Here is a 22,074-nt window from a genome sequence, read left to right on the forward strand (position 1 = left end):
CAACACTCTCTCCCCAAATACTCAAGTGACAAAGAATCTGAAGGGAGAAGAGAAGAGAACCAGGGAGGTTTAAATGTCACTCTTGTTAAGTACTGTTTTGTCACGTTAATTATATTGTAGTTTACAGTATAAAGCGGACTCGCAGGTTGATGGGAAGCTTTTGTTTGATCTTCCAGGTAATGTGGAATGGTGCCATGTTTGGAATTCCTCACGTACCTCTATATCCTAATGAGTGTTAATGCCTCACACTCATGCTAAACCCACACATTTAGGATCTTGTGTAGTAATAACTTAAAACCTAAAGACAAGCTGTTTTCACTCCAAGCTTCTTTGTAACAGTAAAAGGTGATTAATTTGACTGGAAACAAGTCCTCCCTTTTGCATCTTAATTTTATCATTCAATGGGAGAAACAAACTGAGGTCTGCATTTCCTCTAGTTCAAACTCAGTTGATTTCATTGTTTCTTTCCCTCTTCACCCCTCAATTGCCTTTAATTTCTCCAGAATCCTGACATTTTTCCAAATGACATCCTTGTAGAAAGAAATTATACTAGCTAAAAGGTCTTTGAAATGAATCAGCTTTTAGTCTGCATAAGAAACTTTACTGAATGCATACAATCAGGGTTTTTTGGTCTCTATTTGCAAGTTACTTATCTCTGTTAGTGATCTCCCCTTTAAAATTGCTTATCTGTAGCATTCCATGCTCCCATCAATAGCTGGAGACAAATTTTTTGCTGGATGTTATAACTACATGTAATAAGAGACAGCCTCTATCCTAAAAGTCTTACTGCCTGAAACATTTGACAGGCTGTTAGATAAGATGCTATCCTTAGTTTGCAGAGTGTGCCAAGGCAAAAATTTTGATATAAAAAACTTGACCCTGGGCCATCTGGGTCCTAGCTCAGCCCTGAGGCACAGGGTCATTTTTTGGTCATTGTCCACAGAGGTGCATTCTGCATGCTTTCAGATAAATGCCTGAGGAGAAGGTGAGGAGTTAACTGGCTGTTCAAAATAAGAAACAAGGCAAAAATAAATCAAAATTAAGAGTTTCTATTTCAGCACCACAATTAAAGAGGGGTGGGAACAGTCTGATCTTCAACGATGTACATAATGGCAGAGAGGATGGGCGGTTGGACTGTCAAACTGCCTTAATTTAATTGCAAACACATGCTGATGAGTCCCCTCCTCCTGGACCTCAGGGCTGGGAAACTTTTTTTTTTGTCAGCTCCCTGCAGTTCAGAATTGAGGCAAATACACTCCAGCAAACACCATGCTGATCAAATCTTCAGCTCTTCGAGGCTTTTTGTGTTTTCTCCTCTTGCCTAGTTTCTCCTGCTCCTGTCCTAGTCGCTGCCTGTGCTTCAGGACTACAGTAAGATGCATGCATCTGATGTTGGAAACCATCCCCGATATCCCACCCCAGACAAACGTACTGTGAGTAACCATTTCATTTTACTGCCTTCTTACCTGCTTGGTCTTTAGAAAGAAGAAAGAAAAAGCCAAGGCCAAAGGCATGCTTTTTATCCTCCTTTTTTTTCTGCAGAATTGTCTGCATCACAAACTGTTTCATGCTTTTAAAGCATGAAACAGAAACTGCTTCTTTTAGCATCAGTTAATTGTGAACAGGATAATCGAGAGAACTGAAAAGTTTAATAAGAATAATGTCAGGGCCATCACTAGAAGACAGTTTTGGAGAATCAAAGGTCACAAATGTTAAACTGAGCTTATAGAAAAGTACACAGTTTACCTTTGAGAAGGCTTTGTATATGGGTGTAGGGGAGGCAGAGGAAATACATCAGTTCAGGCTTTTGTCTCTACTGGAAAAAGACACTTTTCTAATAAATACAACCCTATTCCTTTCCTAAACTTTAAGTACTGGTTTTCCAGTTTCTATCTGAACTATACAAACCAAACTTAAGGCTTATTTGGAAAGCAAAAATTGTGGCAATTCACGGATCCTTGAGAAATAAAGTACCTGTTGGGGAGGGAGCTGCTGGCTGAGTCCATTCGAACAGAAGAGGTGGAGAAAAAGGACATGTAACGCTTGGAGACTTCTAGACAGCTCTTTCTGATAGAGCCAGAAGAGCACTTCCCTGTGGTTCTGAAGTAGTTAATCCTAAACTTAAAGGTGGCTTTAAGATGCAGTGACAAAATACTTCCCTTTGTGCTATTCTTAGCTGATCTCTTGGTTTGGAAGACTTTTTTTGTAAATAGTAGGAAAGATTTGTCAAAAATTTATCTTTCTGCTTATCCTCCATAAACTGCTGCCAATTGTAAAACTTCTTCAAGACTAGTTTGAGAAGCCTTTCCCTGTGCCTGTAACAAACCAAATTTGATCTCAGCCAGAACATCTATACTAGCATTTCTCCTGTAAACGTCTCACTAATACCGCTAAGGCATTTTCTCTGCTGGCAGCCTAAGGAACATGATGTGGGCAGGATGCTGGCATTTTAGTTGCTGCCATCCAGATCTGCTTTGGTGGATGGAAACCCCAGAGGTTCTAGCATTAGTGGCACACAGGAAAATGTCTACACTTGCTACAGCTGCCAAAGCGATGTTGTTGGGAAAACTGATTGCAGCTGGGCTACTTGGGAGTCACCCTGACATGGGGCAGGTCAGAATCAGGACTTGCTCTCTCTCTAGGCTAGAGATGGAGTGGTTATTCTACAGTGTGGAACTGGTCAGTAATGTATGGCTTGTTGCAAACTGTCTGGGTAGTGGTTATCTGCTCTACAGCAGCTTGCAGAGTCTGACTCTCTAAATCGTCACAAAACTTTTTTTTTTTCCCCCCTTATAGATTTGTCTGCATCTTGAAATTTTAAAATATTTTAAATACCCTTATGCTATTTGATTTTAGCAAAATAGTTTGTCTCTCTTTATTTAAACATAGATTTTATTGGGGGAAAAGTTTGTTTTGTTGGCTAAACTGACGTATTTCTGAGCTCAGTAAAGCTTAATTTCTGTTCTCTTTCCAAAATGAGGCAGCATTTACTGTCACACTGGATAGCCTGAGTGTGTTTCCTGTAGAGATTCTTTGAGTGCAGAGGGAGGGAAATTTACTGTGGTCACCAACTTTTTTTCAGTACTGGAATGGTGGATTTCTAAATGCTGTCTGGCAATAGCACACTTCACTTTGCTGCATGGGGCAAAACATAACTCTGGTCCATGGCTTGTCCTTGCAGCTTTAGTAAAATTCCAGGTGGTATCCTGCTGTAATGTAGGTGGCATTGAGTTGTCTGTAAAACTGAATCTAGAAAGGTGACCAGATTTTGCGGTGCAGTGTATGCAGTCACCCTAATTGCCTTTCCTCTGCTCTAACTAGTTTGCATGTACGCTGCTTGTAAATGGCCCGTGTTTTGCCTGCTTAACCATTTGGAAAGCTGGTTTATTTAGTTTAACATAATAGCCACAGCCTTGAATGGGAAACTGGGTTTTTAAACATTCACTGAATGGTATAGGTGTGAGATATAAAAGTAGTAATAGTCCAAAATGAGATGATGGTCTTTATAGACCAGTAGTTTTTAAGGAGATTTATCTGGTTCATTCTCTTTTAATTCTGTCTGTATTATCATAAGCAAAACCCATAGTGATGAGCAGAGATCCCCGTAGATATAAAGACACATGAGCCTGGTAAGTGTTCTCTGTTGGCAGATCGTGTGCCTTTGTATGGTTTGTGGCAAGTAAAAATCCTGACTTTCTGGCTATCTTGAAGATCTAATGTATGTAAATGCATTTGCCAGCCAGCATCCCATCGTATCTGTTATAAATAGCATTTGAATAATTGAACTTTTTTTAATTGTGAAAGATCAAAGAATGCTTCTTAACCAAGCCCCTGACTGCTCCAGCTTTTTGGTATGTTAATCTTTCTCCTGGGAGGACCGTTGTGTCAGAGTGAACATTTAGAATTATGGCAAGAATAGTCTTGATTGTGGAGGTATTCTGAGTAGAAAATGTGGGATTGTGATATTTTCCACATTTGCCCTTTGGTATGAATAGGACCAAGTCTGTGACTGCAGATACAAACACTGATCCCAGGCTCCAGCTCGGTTCCCTTGCAGAACAGCTGCAGTTTCCAGATGGCGTTTGCTTTGAAGTTGGGAGTTTGGGACTTTCTGACCCCCGTGACTCCGTGCCACCCTCTCTCTAACAATCCTTGAAGAGTGGGGAAGTCTTCTAGCCGGCACACGCTGTGCTTCAACAAGCCTTGTTGGCAGATGGCCCCCTCGGGGCTGTAGCCAGCTGGCGTAACTTAGAGCAGCCCATAGCCTTCTCTGAGCGATGCTGGGATTGGCATGGAACCAGTTCCAGGATTGATGAGCTGTTACTGGCTCCTCTTTGGTCGCCATTTCCCTCCTCCCTTCCCAATCCCAGCTGGGTGCAGCTGAGGATCTGGCCCAATGTCTGGTTTTAGCAATAGGCTCTTTATCTTTGGTAATGAAGTCTGTTCGTTTTATCCTGAGCAGAGAAAAGGATGGCAGGAATGGCTACACGTGTACAGATAAGTAAGCTGTAAAAATTCATGGTGTATAACTGCAAACGTATTTTGGCTGCTGTCTGTTCAACTGGAACATGATTATCCAGATGTGATCTGCTGGTTACCGCTGGGATTCAAGCAGTTCTTTTCACCAGCAGCCCAAAGAAGGGAACAGCTGTGAAACATACACTCAGAAAATTTCAATAGGTCTTTAACCTTCTAAGTCATTTGTTCTACAGTGTGACATTTAAAACAATAAACTTTGAAACGTGTGGGCACGAGTAGAAGGAATCCATGGAAAGAAGTTCCCCTCTGGCTGGCAGCTAATGGGATTGCAATCCAATTATCCATGGGTTATTCTCCTTTCTGCATTATGCATAGCACATAATGAATGAGTACTTCTAGAGAAACATAGCTGAGGGCACAAGCAAAGGCGCAGTATCTGGGATCTGAACGCATCGCTGGCATGAACTGAAGGTGACCCAGTTGTTCACAGACCTGGTTGCTAATTGGGCAGTGTAAGCACGGCCAGCTTGACAAGTTTTGTTTCCCTTCGTCGTTTTGCTGCTTGTTTGGTGGCCACTCGGTTCCTTTCTTCCTCCCACAGGTCGTTGCACTGCAGTAGGGAAGGGACAGGGTGTAGCTCTCTTAGTCTATCTTAAGGAGCATAGTTTTGAGAAGAAACTTTATACATTTGTTGGGGAAAGGTTTACTGAGCAAATGAGTTCTTGGAAATGCTGCTCCCTTTGTGGTCTCTGTCGTGCGCTTTGGGTTAAAGAATGGATTACTCATTTCCTCTGCGTGTGATAGTCTTATATGCAGCCATTAAACGCACACCCACGCATTCTGAACGTGCCAGGTGTGATCTCTTTCTGACTTCTTTTGCTGTAGTATTTAATCCTCATTAAAACTTCTAGACATGACCAAAGTCTTCTGTATGTTCTGTTTATAGAAGTCCCTTCATCGGAAGGAAAATGGGGAGGGAAGGTATTTAAAGCATATTTTCCTTCTAGAAACATTCCAGCACCTTTTGATGAAAGCATCCTAACTCTTGCGATTGTAGCTACCTTAAGTGTTTAGAAATCCTGCCTTCACTGAACTTCACAGTGCTTCTTCATCTGGTTCCCACTTGAGTATTTGCATTTTCATTGGCCTCACCACATCCTTCTCCCTATAGGTATACCAGCATTTTTTCCTGTGCTTTTTAAGGAGAAGTCAGTATTTTTTGGTGGAAGAATGTGTGTGTATTCTGGGTAAAGACTTAAATGGTCGTGCTCTTAAAAAAGAAAAAAGCTGACACCTATGCTACACGAGACTTGATATTAAAGAATTCCCCAGCAGTTCATTTACGCTGGCATGGTGGTGCTACTGCTTCTTGGGCTCCATGAAAAAGAGATATCTATCTTTACGCTCTGAAATTTTCTTTTACTCCCTCCAGGTCAGGGTCAGAACACAGTTCAGCAGGAGAGAAAGGTGTCTTCATTTGGTGTGGGCAATATCTTGAATAGATGCTACAAAGGAAATATGCATTAGGTTAAGAGAGTCCTGCTCCTTGCTGAGATGAATGCCCAAGAATAGACTTAGCTGGTTTGATTAGGATCAGAGCCTAATCTCCATACCAGTTGATGATACATAATAGCTCAAATTATCTAAGATTGATGGGGTTAACAGTTTGCTGTGTAATCTCCCTACTTTAATATGTGTCCAGGGCCAAAACTATGCTTTGGAGATATTCCTTGTTCCTGCCCTTACTGGCAAGAGCTAAAGGGATGCTCTGTGGCAGGTGACGAAATGATTCCACCAGGGATGAAGCACCAGCAGACCCCTCCTGCCCTGGCACTGCCTTCAGGGCCAGGCTGTGAAGTGCAGTGTTCACGCCAGCTTACGTGCACAGAAAAGGTGGGATCAAAACAGCTGGGTACGTTGACTGCTGAATTTACTATCTTGCCCCAGCTGAAGCAGAGGGAGCCCTTTTGAAAATCTGACCCCTGTTTGTGGGAGCTGAAATCTTAAAAAGCTGGTTCCAGGAATGCCTGTGGTAATTTCTTAATTAAAATCTAGTGTGCCCATCCCTAAAACTTCAAAATGTAAACAGTGTGGCAGTACAACAGAGAACAACAGCCTGTTCTGCAGCATGGGGCTCTCTGCATCTGCTTGCTCTTCAGTGTTTCATCCATGATTGTATGATCTTGTTTACTGGTATTCCCATGCTGAACTTATTTTCTTTCCTCTTCACTCTTTGAACAGTCAAATCTTGATGTCTTAAGCCGGTACACCCCAAAATAGCCAGGACTTGGAAAACCCCCCAGCCTTGAGCCTCCCTGTGGTCTCTTCATCTGTCTAGCAGAGATGGCAATGCTCAGCTGTCCATGTAGGGATTTGGAGATGAAGGCTGTCATTTATTAAAGCCATTTGGGGACTTGTGTGTGAGAGAGACATTCCTGAGTTGGGGAGCTGATGACAGTAAGTCTGGAAGACTTCATTTCTATCTCAGCAAGGCTGTTTTCCCTTCCTGCCAGGACTGGAGCTGTTTGGCAGGATGGGGGAACCTGCAGAGCTGACTCCGATGTTCTGTGGATAAGTAAGAGAAACTTACTTAAAAGCATCTTTCTGATAAATGTCCTGGCTCTTCTTATGTATGGGAAACTTGACTTAAAAATTGCGTTTAGGATGTCTTTCACACCCTCCATTCCCCAGCAAACACTGGAAGGAACCTCAATGTTTTATCTCTGTTTGTAAAATCGCCTTCGCTCTTGTGTCTTTGTTGACAATGATTCAGTGGCTGCCACTTACTCAACCAGTTCTGGGTGAAATGGTCCAGAACTGCCAGCATCATTGCTGTGCACAACGTTTTGAACACAAAAGATGCTTCGATGAAACAAACCCAGTAATTTCTGTGGAAGTGCAGTAAAATACCTCTTGTAGCTAATTATCTGCTTAGTTAACATAGTAATACATGATTCTGTAAAAGCCTAAATAGGTTAAACAGAAGTGGAAGTCTCTTGTAAAAGCCATTGATTGCTTTATATGCTAATCGGTGTTCATTATTTAACACCGTGCTTTCAGGAATGATTGTTCTGAGAAGATCAGATTCAAGTGTCATTCTAAGACCTGTTTCCCCATCCATTTTGCAAATTCTGGCATTCTTGGTAAGCCTCTGCAATGGGGTTAAGCATTCCCAGAGTCAGAAAAGGTGAGTTATTTTATAGCAGATCCTAGATTATCCACGTATTCCAGCCCAGTTTCCTGTCAAAGCTCTGGTGCTTTGGCACGAGGGTTTGGTGAGATTTTCCGCTGAGCCAGTCAAGCTGGTATTGTCCAGAGGGATCAGTATTGCGTGATGCAGGACAGCTGCTGTCCCAGGCCTCCAGGCACTGTGAATGTGAAGGTAGAAAAGGATCTGGGATCCTCAAGCAGCAGATATCCCCTTTGTTCCTTGGGGAAAGGTATCTTGTAATCCCAGACTGTTGGCCTTGAAAACATGTGGGAGAGTTAAATCACAAGGGATGATTCCCCCCCCCCATTTTGCAGATTCCAAGGTGGAAAGCAGCAGGTGGGAGCGAGGGAGCCCAGCTGCCGGTGCACACAGCAGCTGGAATGGGCTGGCATGGGAGAAGCTGTGTGGTGGGTCCCCGTAAAAAGCACACTTGTTTGTGAAAAGAAACCAGAGTGCGTGCCCTGGGAATAAAAAGAAACAAGCGTTTCTGTGTAAGAGGGGACAAACTCTGTAGGGAATGTTCTCAATCAAATACATTCAAGCCAGGAATTTCCCAGTGCAGCCCTACATGGCATTCATTACCAGCTAAGCTTCAGGCTAAGGCAAGGTCTGGAGGAGAAACACTATGGATGAGCCAAAGTATTGGAGTTTTTTTAATGCATTGGTGAGGAGGAAGACATGGGTTCCTCCGTGTCTCCAGGGCCTTTCTTTGCTGTGTAGGGACATCTGCACTGGTGTCTTTTTACTGCTTTCTTGGATACAGGGAGCAAAACAGTCTAGTCCATCCCTCTGCCTCCAGGGCAGGATCCATGCTACCTAAACCATATTGTGGCTAATGTCTGTCTCACCTGCAGTCCACCTGTGTTTTATTAGCATTGCTGTTTAAGATATTGGGGGGGGGGGAACAAAAAAAACCAAAAAAAACCAAACCAAACAAACCAAAAACCAGAATCTGCAGTTTTAGTCAGTGACTATTTGCCCTTCTCTATTTGTAGCAATGTTCTGACATAGTTATTGTATCTATGGCTAAATAAGCCATTCCAGTTCTTTTCATTGTAATGTTTTCTAGACTTCAGATCGTTCCCATTGCTTTCCTCTGGATTCTCTCCAGTTAATTCACTTCATTTTTTGAAATGAAGTGCTCAGAGTAGACATGCAGTGTTTCAGTTACCTTTTTTGTCTGTGGGGAAAGCTGTTGCCTTTGTGTGATGGAGAGCAAACCGGAGAGTGAGCTTTCCAAAGGAGTGCAAGACAGCTGGGGTCGAGGGACTCATTTGAAGGTCTTATCTGGAACAGAAAACAGAAGAAAAATGAAGATATTTCATTAAAATAATAAGCTAAGTTTTATTATATGCTCCTTGGGGATGGTGTAGGGGAAAAGTTCCTGCATGAAACCAGACCCCCATTGCTCGCTCAGCAGGGGGCTCTGTCAGGAGGCATCTCTCCATCCATGCGCTTCTCAGCAGCAGGAGCACTACTGAGAGATGGTCCAGCCAAGCGACAGCTGTGGGACCTCTGTTAGTGACACAGGGTCACTCCTGCCAGGCTCTGCAGCCCAGGTTTGCTTTATTGCTCTCGCAGGTGAAGAAACCCACTGCCTGGGAGGTCAGACTTGCTTAGGGAGCTGGAGACCAGGTGCAAACTTCCACAGCACCATTTCCAAGGAGTTTTTTTCGGCAAGCAACTGTCAGTGAAAACAACCCTGGGACCAGAGGAGCTTGTGTTTTATTTTTCTGGCTTTTCAGAGGTGTTTTCAGTCACTTGTGGTTCTGGGTTTTGCTTTTTGTTTCACTTGTGGAAGCTGTGCCCTTATGTGTGAATGCTGGGGTGTGAAGGATTGCGGTTGTCTTTGTTCATTAAAATAGTCTGATTTTTTTTTTTTTGTTCCCCCACCGGCAGCCTGTGACCCAAAGTGGTATTTTACACTTCAGTGCCTGCTTCCCGCTGCCTTCCATGAGCATCAACAGCTTCAGTTCTGACCCCTGTGTATTTCTTCCATTTATTTGTTATGTACCCTATTACCTGTAGCCAGCTGCCTGGACTAATTACACAGCTCTTTACAGACCCCCAGGCAGGCAGAGTTGGTGTCTGTGCGTTACAGTGTATAAATCAAGTTTACATTTCTTCACCTTTTTTCATGGTCTAGTCTTTCCTCATTTCCTTTTAATGAGGCCATGGAGAATAGTCAGCGCCTTGTGCTATCACCTTTGCCAATGTTTAATTGTATTTGGCTTTATGGTGTCAACCATGGCCTTGAAAAATCCGTACAGATATCCTCAAATTCACATCATCAGGGAAGAGGGATATGTAACACCTTCCAGCAAGAAGAGCAAGAAACGCACGTTTGAAGCAATGCAAGTAAAGCTAAACACACCAGAAAATGTCAAAGGTAAAGTTACTGTTAAAAACTGCAATTCCAAAGGGTGATCCTTCGGGGCTGCAGTTTGCAGTGGACAAATGGTGCTTGTAAATTACAATTCCAACACTTTTTTTGAAATATTGAAGCTGTGTTCCTTCCTGCCCTCTAACTCTTCTCTGTGCAATACTTACCACTAAGAAAGGGGAGAGACTTCTCCCTACCTTAGTCTTCTGTTTCCTTTGTTCAGAGTTGAAAAGTAACAGAAAGGAGAGAAGACAATTTCCACTGGTGTGTGTTCTATTGCATTCAGTGATAAAAAAGGGGTAACAAGGCAGAGATTTAATAGTTCAGTGTAACTTGAGTTAATTAAAAATGCCACGTATGTTCTGCCTAAAAAGTAAGAAAATGCAGTGGGAATTTTTTAACATAAAATAACTAGTTTTGCAAACAGTTAAGCTAAAGAAACATTACATCTTAAAATAAAATCAGCTTTACATACTGTGTATCCTCTTCTCGAGTACTTGCTCAACGATGTTTCAGCCCCCTTGGATACTCACTGTCAGTTTGAGTTTACAGCTACCTGCAATGAATGCACCTCTTTCTAATCTTAATTTTATATGAAAACAAATCTTGTTGATGCCTGTTCTAAAAATAAGTGTTGAACTTGTAGCTATTTGTAGAATTCTTGTTTTAAACTCTGCCTCCAAATGCTCTGTAACTTACCAGCAGAATGACGGGCTATTCAGCATATTTGTGTGTTTTTTCCTCCTAAAGCAAATGCCCTTAAAAGGCTGCCTTAAACGAAGAAATAGCTGCGTATTCTCCAAATGTGATAGATCAGGCAGTGCAGGAGAAAAAAAAGCAACTTCATTGTTGTGCTTTGGATAGAAACTAGCAGCAAAAAACATCTGTCAGTCTTTTGCGATTTGTTATAATACACTGGACCATGGAAGGTGCCAAATCAATGCACATTCCCTATAGAAGTGTTTCTACTTGGTTAACCAGGTTAAACCACTTAGCTTTTATTTTATTATCTCATTAGCAATCAAACCCCCATGTTTTAGGGCTCCAAGTTGATGTAGTTACATGGACAGCCCTTGAAATTTGCCAGAATCCCCTGGACTCCACTAATTGTAATTGAAGTTGGCACAAATTTGAAATGCAGGCAGCGATAAGCTGTTCTGAGTCTTGGAGCATTGCGGAGCAGAATGTGAAATGCTTATTATATGAGGTTATTTGATCAGATTTAACCGTTTTAGGGCAAAGATAATTTTGCTAGGGAGCTAAAAAATGGGTGCATGTGATGATGTGCATTCCTCTACAAATCAGTATGAGATGCAAGTGTAATTGCACATGAACTTGGGGCGTTGAGCAGCAGACCTTGTCCGGTGTTCATGGAAATGATCGCTTGAGTCCTTTCAGTCTTTAGTTTCCTATGAAATTAAAATGAATTTTGTAAATGTAGGCTTGTCCTGGCTGTTGGCTGACTTTACAGACAACAGTAGACCCCAGCCATCATCCCCGCTCTTTCTCTGCTCCCTTCCCTGATCTTTGTCTCCATTTCTCCACTTTGTGTAGGACTGGTACGATAGACTCTCCCAGCAGCCCTCCTCCCTTCCTCCCATGGATGATGCTGATCGCTAATGGCTTGTTTATATCATGAGCGCACTGATTGTATTTTCTGCTTTCAGAGATTTACGTTTCAACCACATCAAGGAGATACAACCTGGAGCCTTCAGGAAACTGAAGAACCTCAACACGCTGTAAGTTCCACTCAGTGATCCTGCAGTAAGGATATCCATTTATTACTTATGTTAGTACTATCCCCCGTAATGGCTTGAAGATGGCCTTGGTCTTTTAGTTATTTCAGCCAAGTTGTTCATATCCAACTAAAGCTTTAAAATTCTCTCTCTTCTACCCTGGATCATGTTTCTTACCCTTTTTTAATTAAATGTGCGATTTAATAACTTTCATTTTGGCAATTAACCCGTCTTAAAAAAAAAAAAAAAGTAAAAATCCTGATGCATACTGTCACTGCCTGAGGATGGTTCAGCAGGTATGGCTTTAGAGAAGCCCATAAAAACAGTTCTGGCCTGGGATCAAGGTAGCAGAGGGATGCATTAAAAGCTTCTTCCTTTCCACAGCCGCCTCAAATGCATGAACCACATTAGTTGCTCTACATGATTTTGACTGAAGTGAGAGTGCATCCTTCCAAATGCCATCTTTTCCCTATGCCTTGCCCTAGAATAAATGCCTACACCTACCCTACTGCAGATAGGAATGGGAGTAGAAGGCGGTTCCTTTAGTCTTGCTTCCCAGCCAGAGCAGACATCTCACGTCGGTATGATATACTACTCTTACTAACAAGTTTCTCACTGTGCTCAAAGGAAATAGTGGGAACCTTTGCTGCTTCTTGCCGCTGTAAGGCTGAGGGTTTGAAGATGGATATGAGTACATCTGCACTGTATAGCCAAGAAGCTGAAAACAAACCAGCTCCCAAATCAGAAACAGAAGCTGTGTCAGCGCAGCACTGTGCTGGATGTAATTTGCCTGTTGAGACTCAGATCTGATTATTCAAGCTGTAACATGGCGCTAACAGCTAGAAGATTTCCAGGTCCAAGCTCGAATTGCTCTGTGAGGCAAACCAGCTAGCTTGGGAACCTGCACTGCACAACAGATGTGCTTCCTGGGTTCGTAGACTCATGGTCCCAAATGGCAAGAGGAAGTCCAGATTGTTTTTTTCTGTCTGACCTTGAGAAATCTGAAGTCCCCGATCCTGTAAAAGATGGCAGCGCTGAAAGGAGGAAGACCTGGGCAATAAGGAATTCAGTCAATTGTAAGAAGTTTTAGGAAGAGTGGGCATACAGCAGGACTTTATTATAGAGACCTGTTCAATAGCTATCTTTTAAAAATAAAAATTTGCTAAATGTTTTTCACTGTGTGCGTGGGACTAATTGGCCAAACCACAACTGCAGGATGCTTCAAATTACCCTGGCCATGGCCCAGGCCCCTGCTCGTAGGACATGAGTGGTCAACCAGTTGCCTGGTAGAAAACTTTATTGCCAATGATGCTGTTCCTCCAGAGCACAAGAACAGCCCATGTTAGTCTCTCAAACAGCACCATGTGGTACTTAATTACCAAAAAATAATAGAGAGAAAAGATCCTGAAGATTAATACCGATGGATTTCTGTCATTCGAGATAGGGTGAGAAAAGACTAAAATATCTAGAGAGAAAATAAGAGTCCAAGTCCGTAGGGTTTTACCTTATCACAAAGCTCTGCTGAGGCATCTTGATCTCTGGACCCGCTCTTCCACCCCTGAAGCTCTCCTGAGTCGAGAAAGCAAACTGTTCCAAATTATGTCATCTCTGTGTGATGCAGACAGATGTTTGGCAGGCAGCACGGCAGGACCGCCAGGCTAGTTTCAGCCGAACCCTGGGGAAACTAAGGATGCTGGCAGGCCTTCACTTGGAGAGACGCTCCACCCAACCTGCGGAGCTTTGTAAGAGATCCCAGTTCCTGCCCTGCCGGTGCCTCGGTCTAGGCAGGTCCCTGACATCTGCAAGACTTTTGCTTCTTTCTTTCTGACTCCTACCACTCTGCTTAAAGCTGGATATAGATACGCAGCCTGGCTGAGATGGAAAGACCTGTCTCTCTATAATACCTGTTTATGCTCCATGAATTTGTCCGATTCTTTTTGCTTTCTGTCTCCACACCCTCCTGGACAAGGAAATCAAGGACAGCAAGTCCATGAACAGATCCTAAAGGGAATAGGCATGAATGTACCCCCTAACATCCCTAATCTCATGATGATGGATGCCAGGACAGTAAGAGGAACAGGCTTTGCACAGATGGTGGGCAGGCTCTCCCTAAATAGTGTCCTGTGACCATCATCAGAGCTGGAATACTAGAGTAGGTGAAACACTGCTCTAACATAGTAAGGCATTTTTATATTTGATTTCTGAAAATCAACAGCTTTTGCAAATGAAACCTTTCCATTTAGATAGTACTTCATATGCTCGGTTGTATTTCTTGGTTTGGCCAGCAAACTCGAAAAATCAGTTATTCTCACACTCACAGTAGTTAACTCCCATGGATGAGGAGCTTGATAACTGAATGAGAGAATGTCAGACCTCATACTCCCAAAGCAAGTTTCTCTCCAGGAACTTCGATTTGTCCAATTCCCACATCAAAACTGACAAGAGCTGAAGAATTTGCTGATGTTTCTTAGATAGTAGACTTTTGCCTGAGGACTCTCATAGGTCTTAAAGTGATAAAGAGAATAAATCCTTTAAAATCCCTGAGAGACTTGCTGGAAAAGTTTGGCCAGAATATTTGAAGCGAGAGGCTTGGAGGACAGAGTAGCTCAGGTTCCATATGCAGAGCTCTGAGCTTGCAGCTTTCTGCCATGGGACTTAAATAAATGTTCCTTAAGCAAGTAAATGCTTTTAAAAGACCCTTTTCCTACAGTGCTTTGGCCTGGCAGAGGAAGGGCAGCAGATTCTGGTGCAGCTTCTGTTCTGCATCTGCTTTTGGGCAGGATGGCTGTACTATATCCAGGTTTGACAGTTTATAAACCACCCTGATAAGGAAACCTTTGTAGCCTGCATTGGATGCGGGGAGGTAGGCTGTGAGACTGACAGAACAGGAGCCTGCCATGAATGTCCAGTGGGGCTTTTCAACAGTTCAAACCTTCCCCTGGGTCTGCTCTCTTTTTTTTCTCTCCCTGGTGCGGAGATTTGATAAATTACAGAGCACTACTTTAAAAACAGGAGCCCTATTTGTCTGTGGAAGAGGCATGGTCATTATATGCTTCTGGCTGGGGACTCCTGGTACAGCACCACAGGTTATAAGCAATTATCCTAAATCCTGACCACTGGGAGCTTGCTTGTTGGCTGTTAGCAACATACTGTGCGCCGGAGAAGTCCTCCTGGGCCAAAGGCCTTAGAGTTGTAAGGTTTCTTCATCCCTTCCTATTGCCTCTTCTCAGTTCCCATGCAGATGTTGGTGTCAGGATCTCCTTTGTGTATGTTTAAACTGTTAATATGTCCCCTTGGTGAAAAAAAATAGGGTAGCAGGGAGAGGGAGGGGAAAAAACTCTTGTATGCCATCCACAGAATACCCTCAGCTCCTCAACTGACGTTGCCCGAGTTTGCCAACACCGGCCACATCGCTTAACCCAACATTAACTCACAGCAGGTGGTGGACTGTGGAAGAGAGCAAACACATTGCAAGCCCATGGTGAGGCATGGCATCTCATTGCTTTCCACTCTTTGCTCCTTTAGGTGATCTTTGGGTGGGGATGGATGATGACATCCCTGCATGACTGTCCCCTTACGTGTTCCCGCAGGAGGTCAGCACCCTGCCATGTTGACCCAACTGATCGATTGCCATATTTTCAAGCCAAGACCATCGCAGCCAAATGGTTGCTGCTGCTTGGGTCTTTCCAGCATCATCTATAGAAATGTCCAACCCTGGGACCAAAGCAGTATTTAACTTCCCCAGTAGGTATTTTGTTCTGCCTGTGACATGGGCACCCTAGAGAATAGGGACTCTGTGGAGACCACGTCGTGGTATGTGCTTCTGCCTGTGCCTTTGCCCTGCCAATGTCCTTGCTCGCATCATGTTTCTCTTTCTGCTTAGGTGAGAGCAAAAGGCACTTCTGGTGAGTTCTGCAGCTCTCCTTTAGATGCTGCTTGTAAAGGTTTTCAGGGTGAACAACAGCAGTAACATGGAGGCTCTGTCTTGAACCCTCTAGTAGCTCTTAAGAGGATGTGTTCCTGCATAAAGGAGGGGATGTCAGAGCCTGCTTGGATCTCAGAATAAAAGTTTCTCCCTCAGGCATGGGAAATGGCTATTCCAGATCATTCTGTCAACAAGGGAGAATGCATGGCTGAACATTAAACTCTCTTTTTCTCCCCCTTTAAATACACTACGTGATTATTTCTATTAATGGTGGGAGGAAAAAAATAGCTGTTATGTCACAATGACTGTAGCGTGTGGTTTGTCAAACGAAAAGAGGAAAGAGTGCACGTTTTGAATCTGAATTCTGTACTGTCACATCATTTAATACATTCTTCAAAACAGAAAATTACTCATTAAGTGCAACTTAAGCCTGTGCTTGGCAACCCGGAGAGAGGGTGGGGAAGGAGAAGGAATAGGCGGTCAGGACATAAAACTTAAAGGAACCTGAATATGAAATATATTCTTCGTGAATCTGGGCCAGATCTCATGGTGCTTGTACATCTCAAACCTCCCAGAAGAATTTTTCAGGAATAAAACCTGTATGATTGAGTCCACCTATTCATTTGGAGCCCAGTTCACCAGCTGGCACAAAGGGGAATGCCACATCATTTTGCTATCATTTGATAAGCTCCAGGAACCATACTTCTGATACTTTTAATTTAGCTTGTTTTGCTAGAGGGTATACTTAAGAATTGCATTGATAATGATCTTTCCAGCTTCTGTCTGCCAGCACATTTATTCCCACCAGATCTGGTTAGCAGTAGATCTTAGCATTCAATCCTCTTTAACATTAGCAGGAATTTGGGTGTTTTGCTATTGATTGCAGCTGGGATCAATATCCAGGTCATGCCAGGATTTTGCACACTTCTCTGTGTGGGTAAATTGCACAGAAGTCAAGGAGCAGACAGATGTGCACAAGCCATCTAAAGTCTTTCTAGGAGCCAGATGTGCTGTCTTCTCTATGGATGTCTCTGAAAGCAGCATTTTGGACTATGATGGACTTCATAAATTATCTCAGTTTTGAGTTTTTTCCAGGACACATCTTTCTATTACAGTGGGGAATCCTGAGACAGGAAACAGAGATGGCTTCTTCCATACGCTTTTTAACCTTTAATTGGGCAATGAACAAATTTTTAAGTATCAGACGATGAGATAAGAGGCCTGCGTACTGCATGCCATCTGAACTTCCAGATTTTGTCTTACTTGGCTTGGATCACTGATTACATCCCCTTGAACTGTCCTAAATAGCCAAGGCAACAAAACAGACTAGGTTAATGCTTTTAAATAGCACCAAAGTGCGGTCAGACAACATGTCGCAATTTGAAGTCCTCCGTGGACTCGAGTCCTTGTCCGAACTTGCTGCATTAAAGATAAAGGGTCAGCGACGGAGTCCAGACCATCGTGGTGCGTGGGGCTGCTCAGGCTGTTGGTGTGACCCTGCCTGCAGGACCTGCTCACCTGGTTGTTATCTCATGCCCCCTGTGAAACGAGCGGCCGATGCCAGTTGTGTGGCAGGGGACAGGTGCTCGCATCGATGGGAATGACGTCAGAGCTGGCACCTGTCTATCAGCCCATCTAGCATCCTCAGAAGTGGGGCCAAGGATCAGATAACAGAGAACAAGCTGCCTGCGTTCTCCTCTGGCTGAAGATGAAAGTGCGCTGATAGAGGGCAGGGAAGGAAGCATGCACGGTTGGTGCCTGTGTTGTCTTTGTCCTGTGGGTAAATAGACAAAAGCCCTCTCCTGCGCTGCTCTCAAGCAGTTATTTCCAGTCCTTGGGTGTTCAATCATCCAATAAATCTTTGGGTTGGTGTTCAGGGGCTGTATTTCCACTCAGCGTATCTGGCTGTCAAAGCAGAATAGTGTGTTCCAAGGACTTGACATCATTTTTGCATCCTTATGAGTGAAATCGGGTTGTTTAACCTCAGCCGTGTGTATTGAGCCATTGCTTCCAGCTGTGCAGAAACTTTCCAGCAACTTTCTGCCTTAACCTCTTCAGGCTGCTTGTCCGCAACCCTGGCAATGTGCAGTTTGGTGGTGGCACCCTCATCCATGGTAGCAGGGTAGCTAATCAAGGTAGCTAATCCAGAGAGGACAGTCAAATCAAGAATATTGAGATTTTTCTCAAAACTTTACTGTTCTGACTTCCAAAGGTTTCTTTGCACTCAAGTTTCTTACGTGCTTTTTGGACCCTTAATGTAATACTCCACCTGAGAACAAGGTGGGTGGAAAGCTGGTGTGGCTCAGGTGCCTGGCAATAACTTGTGAAGCTGCCATAACATGTGTGTGTTTCTGGCACCTTTTATCTTTTCATTCCTTAGGCGTTTGATTTTATCTTCATCTTCTTTTCCCACACATTTTCTTCCATTTCTCCCTACCTCTGTCTTTTCTCTCCATCCTTTACCTGCACAGACTGTTCTTCCCAGGAAGGGACCTTTGCTTGTAGTGCCAGAGGCTGGCTGATGCACTGCCTACCCTATTTTCTCCAGCAAAGTGGGGCAGAAGATTGGGCTTTACTGCTGGGAAAGCGCTGAACTGTCTTCTCACCTGCTGTCTGGTGGCAGATAGTTTCTGGGAGCATAGCTATCACAAAAAGGAGCTTGTAAAATACAAAATTCACATCCAACGCACGTGTTGAATTTGACCCAACATTGTAAGGTCTGGCTGCTTGCAGAGGGAATAGCAGTTTTTCCTACAACGCTAGAATAACAAATCTTTGCACTACACAGTCACAGCTCTCCTCTCCATCCACATCTCCATTTAGGAATTTTAAAAATAAGTGTAGCCGGTGAAATCCTTGCTCTGAGCTCTTGGGCTATAAGCTCCACCAGCATTGCGGCCGCAGTGAGGTTTGCCAGACCTGAACATCGGTGGGATACCGTGGCGAAAGGCCCACAGGAATGCGGTTACGCAGCCACGATGAATAGTTAAACATCGTATATTAAAGAGCTATTTATAAGTTATTTATTTCATTTTCTCGGTGTTGGGCTTGGCAGTGGTTGCAGAAGAGGTTTTTGTAGCGTTCAGCTGTGTGGTTACCGCTGTTGCACACAGCGTGGTTATTACAAGGTTGAGCTGTGTTTCTGGTCATTGGCACTGGCCAGCATTTGCATGCACAGTCATGGCAACTACACATACAAGTCGGAGATTGCCTGCCAATGTGATGTTGTCCATAGATTTTATATTAAAATCTGGCACAAGGCTCTCTAGATCGAAAGAGGCTGTCTCTGAGTAGCCTCAGGAGTCAGATCTGTATTTTTTTTTTTTTCATTTGCACATATTTGTATACAAAGTGTTTAGAACAAAACATTACCGTTTGATAACTCCTATAACTCCATTGTGAAGTGGCATTTTAAACTGTGTTTGTACTCTTAAGAACTGGCTCTGCACGCTCCTGCTCACACGTTGTTGAACACAACCATGCACCTTCGAAAATCGTTGCGGTTGTACAAGAGTGGCAGCAATGATTTAATTTGTCCCTCCACTTCCTTCTGCCTGTCTCCCTTCCCCTCATCCCTTTCCTGGCCAAAATTGTAACTTTGGGGTGAAAACCACCGTGGCAAAAGGTAAAGTCTTTGAACATTGTACCTATTGGAAGCACTTGGCACCTCTGGGTGAGAAACCTTCTCATTGACTTGCTGGTGTGAGTACCCAAACTTTGATCTTCTAACCCCTCGAAATCTTAAACTCTGGAAAACACAGGTTCAGGATTTTTCAGTGGACATCCAGGAACACAAATGCCACAAGTCTCACACGTGCTGAATTCACTGGTTGTGTTTTTCTTTCTTGATTTGAATAGGCTGCTGAACAATAATCAGATAAAACAAATTGTGAGAAGATCCTTTGAAGATCTGGAGAACCTGAAATACCTGTGAGTTGGTAGCTCAGTAGTTTCTTAACCTCTTTGAAATTTAACAGCCCAGTTCTAATGTTTGCCAGTCATTTTCTGTGGTCAGAATTTCTGGATGTTAATGTCACAGCTGTAGAACATTGCCCTTGAATCCAAGCAGAAAACTCTGCTTTGGATTGAGGTTCATAGCTGTTTCCTGTGTCTTTTTAAAACACAACTGCTGATCAGTTATTCTAATGCTTTTTTCTTTCTCTCTTTTTGAAAGCTACCTTTATAAAAACGAAATTCAGAGCATCCAGCAACATGCATTCAATGGGCTCCGTTCCCTGGAACAGCTGTAAGTACAAATGAACCTTGTTTGTTGCTGAATGTGATGTGCGTAGGAGCTGATTTATTGGCTCCTCTAACCCAAGTGCTGTGTTTCCAGTAGTAGAGAGTACCAGACACTTAGCAAGGAGTAAGATGAGGCTTCTACTGTTTTATCATCCAGCTTTGCAAGACTACACTGGCTTCATTTGGAAAAAGCTGGTCCTAAAATCAGTACTGGTTTTGGTTAGTTAATGCTGAGGTCTCTTCCTACTGATGTCCCCTAAGTTTTCTCCTGATCCTAAACCTCTGGAGCATAGGAAGAGCCCAGCTGTGCTTCTGGTTCCCTTTACATCCAAGGACCTTACGATGGGGAGGAGATAGGGGTCTGTAGGATGGCTTGAAGCCGAAGGCAGCTGGCCTGCTGTGTTTATGTCTGCTGGGACTCCTGGAGCAGAGAGTAGGATCCGGCCCTTTGCTTGAATTGAGGGTGCTGATTGAGCTTCTCTCTTATTCAAACCTTTGCTGAAAATGAATGGATGAAGGGCAGGCTGAGAGCTGAGGCAGCAGGGTATTTGTGGGAGCCACCAGGATGGTGGTGCTTGCATGCTGTAAAGCATCTGGAAATTGCACCAGGGGGAAGGTGGTGGATCGAAACAGGAAAGTAATGACCTTCCCTCCAAGCTGTATGGCACTCTGGGATGAAAGGAGCCTCGGGTGTTTTCCTGGCAGCTGGAGCCCATCACAATGACACTCTAGCCGTCCCTATTTGCACCCCTTCTGTGTATTGCAAATCTGTGCTGTTTATTCAATCAAAGAAGTTTTGGTTTTTGACTCTTAGCACTCCATGCTCAAGGTGAGATGGGAAGACTGAGGTCTGACTCTTCTAAAGTGTCTTGCTAAACTGGGATTTTTCATGCCGGGGTCGTGATATATTATGTGCATGTGTGTAAATACATGTGTACATATGGAGAGAGTGTGAGCATGGATGTTTGAAGTATAGGAATTATTTGCATCGTTGGAGAACTAGGACCAAAGGTGAAAGCGTTCTAATTCATGGATTGTGCCAGATGACAGCATTTATAGGGCTGGAATGTAACTAAGGATTTTGCTGTAAAAGGGATAGGATCCAGCTTGTTCTCCAGGCTGACAGCAGAGGTGCACAGAGTATAACGGGAAGTTTCAGGCAAGCTTAATAATAGGTGTGCCACCAACCTTGTGTACAAGATGTTTTTTCATCAGCCAGCTCAGCAAGGATGCCTGGGAGAAAACATAGGAAGCAGATACCGGCTCAGCTATGCTTAGAGAGGAGATGATGCTGGCCACAGTGATATTTTAACAATGAGCGTTCCAGAATTGATGTCACGAATAAAAGAAAAAAAAAACAACAAAACCACAAAACCAACAAACCACCCTCTGAAAGTCCCATCTGTTTTCAATCTCAGGCAGGCATGGTTCCAAAAGAATTAGCTTTGCTCAAATCCTACCCCGTTTTCCTGTACCCCACAAGCCAGCTTTTCAAGAAAAAGTATAACCCCATTGATGGACAGTATCAGATGCTTTCCTCAAGGCCCAAAGCAGTGACAGCAGACATCTGAGACTTATTAAAACACGTACGTCTCTCCCCACTGTTGCCCTCCACTGCAGAATCTGAGTCACCGTCTCTCGGTTTGTGCTCTGATAGTGGACCATTTATCATGAATCCTTCCGTTACAAATCAAACAGCCATGTGGCGGCTTAGGGAATTATTTCTCAATGCAGTCAGCTACAATAGCAGAATGAGTATTTGTAGATCCATGATTATCAGTGTCCGCTGTGAAATTTATGCCTGTGTAAAATAAGGGGGAAGAGTTTAGGCAACTTTGAAACCATATCGAAATGCATCTAAAGGTCAGGAACATGTCAGTTATGCCGGTGAATGTCACAGCTAATGGGAACAGGGAGGCTCAGGTATCGTGGGGTGTTGCTCTGCAGACCCCAGGTTTCCTTTGCTGATGGCAAGGGGTGACCTGGGGCAGTGCAGAAGGTCTCCCAGGCCTCTGGAACAGCAGGTCACACCTGAGTTTTGAGTGGAACAAAAACCATTAACCTGTATTAGCAAGAACTGGGCTGTTCGCGTTAATGT

General features: G+C 43.6%; 1 protein-coding gene across 3 annotated transcripts in view; it reads left to right on the forward strand.

The window, feature by feature from the left end:
• The window catches only part of LOC140659560 (peroxidasin homolog), a 52,847-nt gene that overhangs the window by 5,157 nt on the left and 25,616 nt on the right, over positions 1-22,074 (forward strand). The window contains exons 1-5 of one of the 3 annotated variants that reach the window (XM_072879343.1): positions 942-985; positions 1,326-1,433; positions 11,741-11,812; positions 19,593-19,664; positions 19,909-19,980. In XM_072879343.1, coding sequence (XP_072735444.1) covers positions 957-985; positions 1,326-1,433; positions 11,741-11,812; positions 19,593-19,664; positions 19,909-19,980 — 353 coding nt within the window. In that variant the 5' untranslated portion in view covers positions 942-956. Of the gene's footprint in view, positions 1-941; positions 986-1,151; positions 1,434-11,740; positions 11,813-19,592; positions 19,665-19,908; positions 19,981-22,074 lie in introns of those variants that run through there. The other 2 variants (XM_072879344.1, XM_072879342.1) reach the window with 2 other exon arrangements.

Source organism: Ciconia boyciana, chromosome 14 (genome assembly GCF_034638445.1).
Source record: "Ciconia boyciana chromosome 14, ASM3463844v1, whole genome shotgun sequence".
NCBI classification, from domain to species: Eukaryota; Metazoa; Chordata; class Aves; order Ciconiiformes; family Ciconiidae; genus Ciconia; species Ciconia boyciana.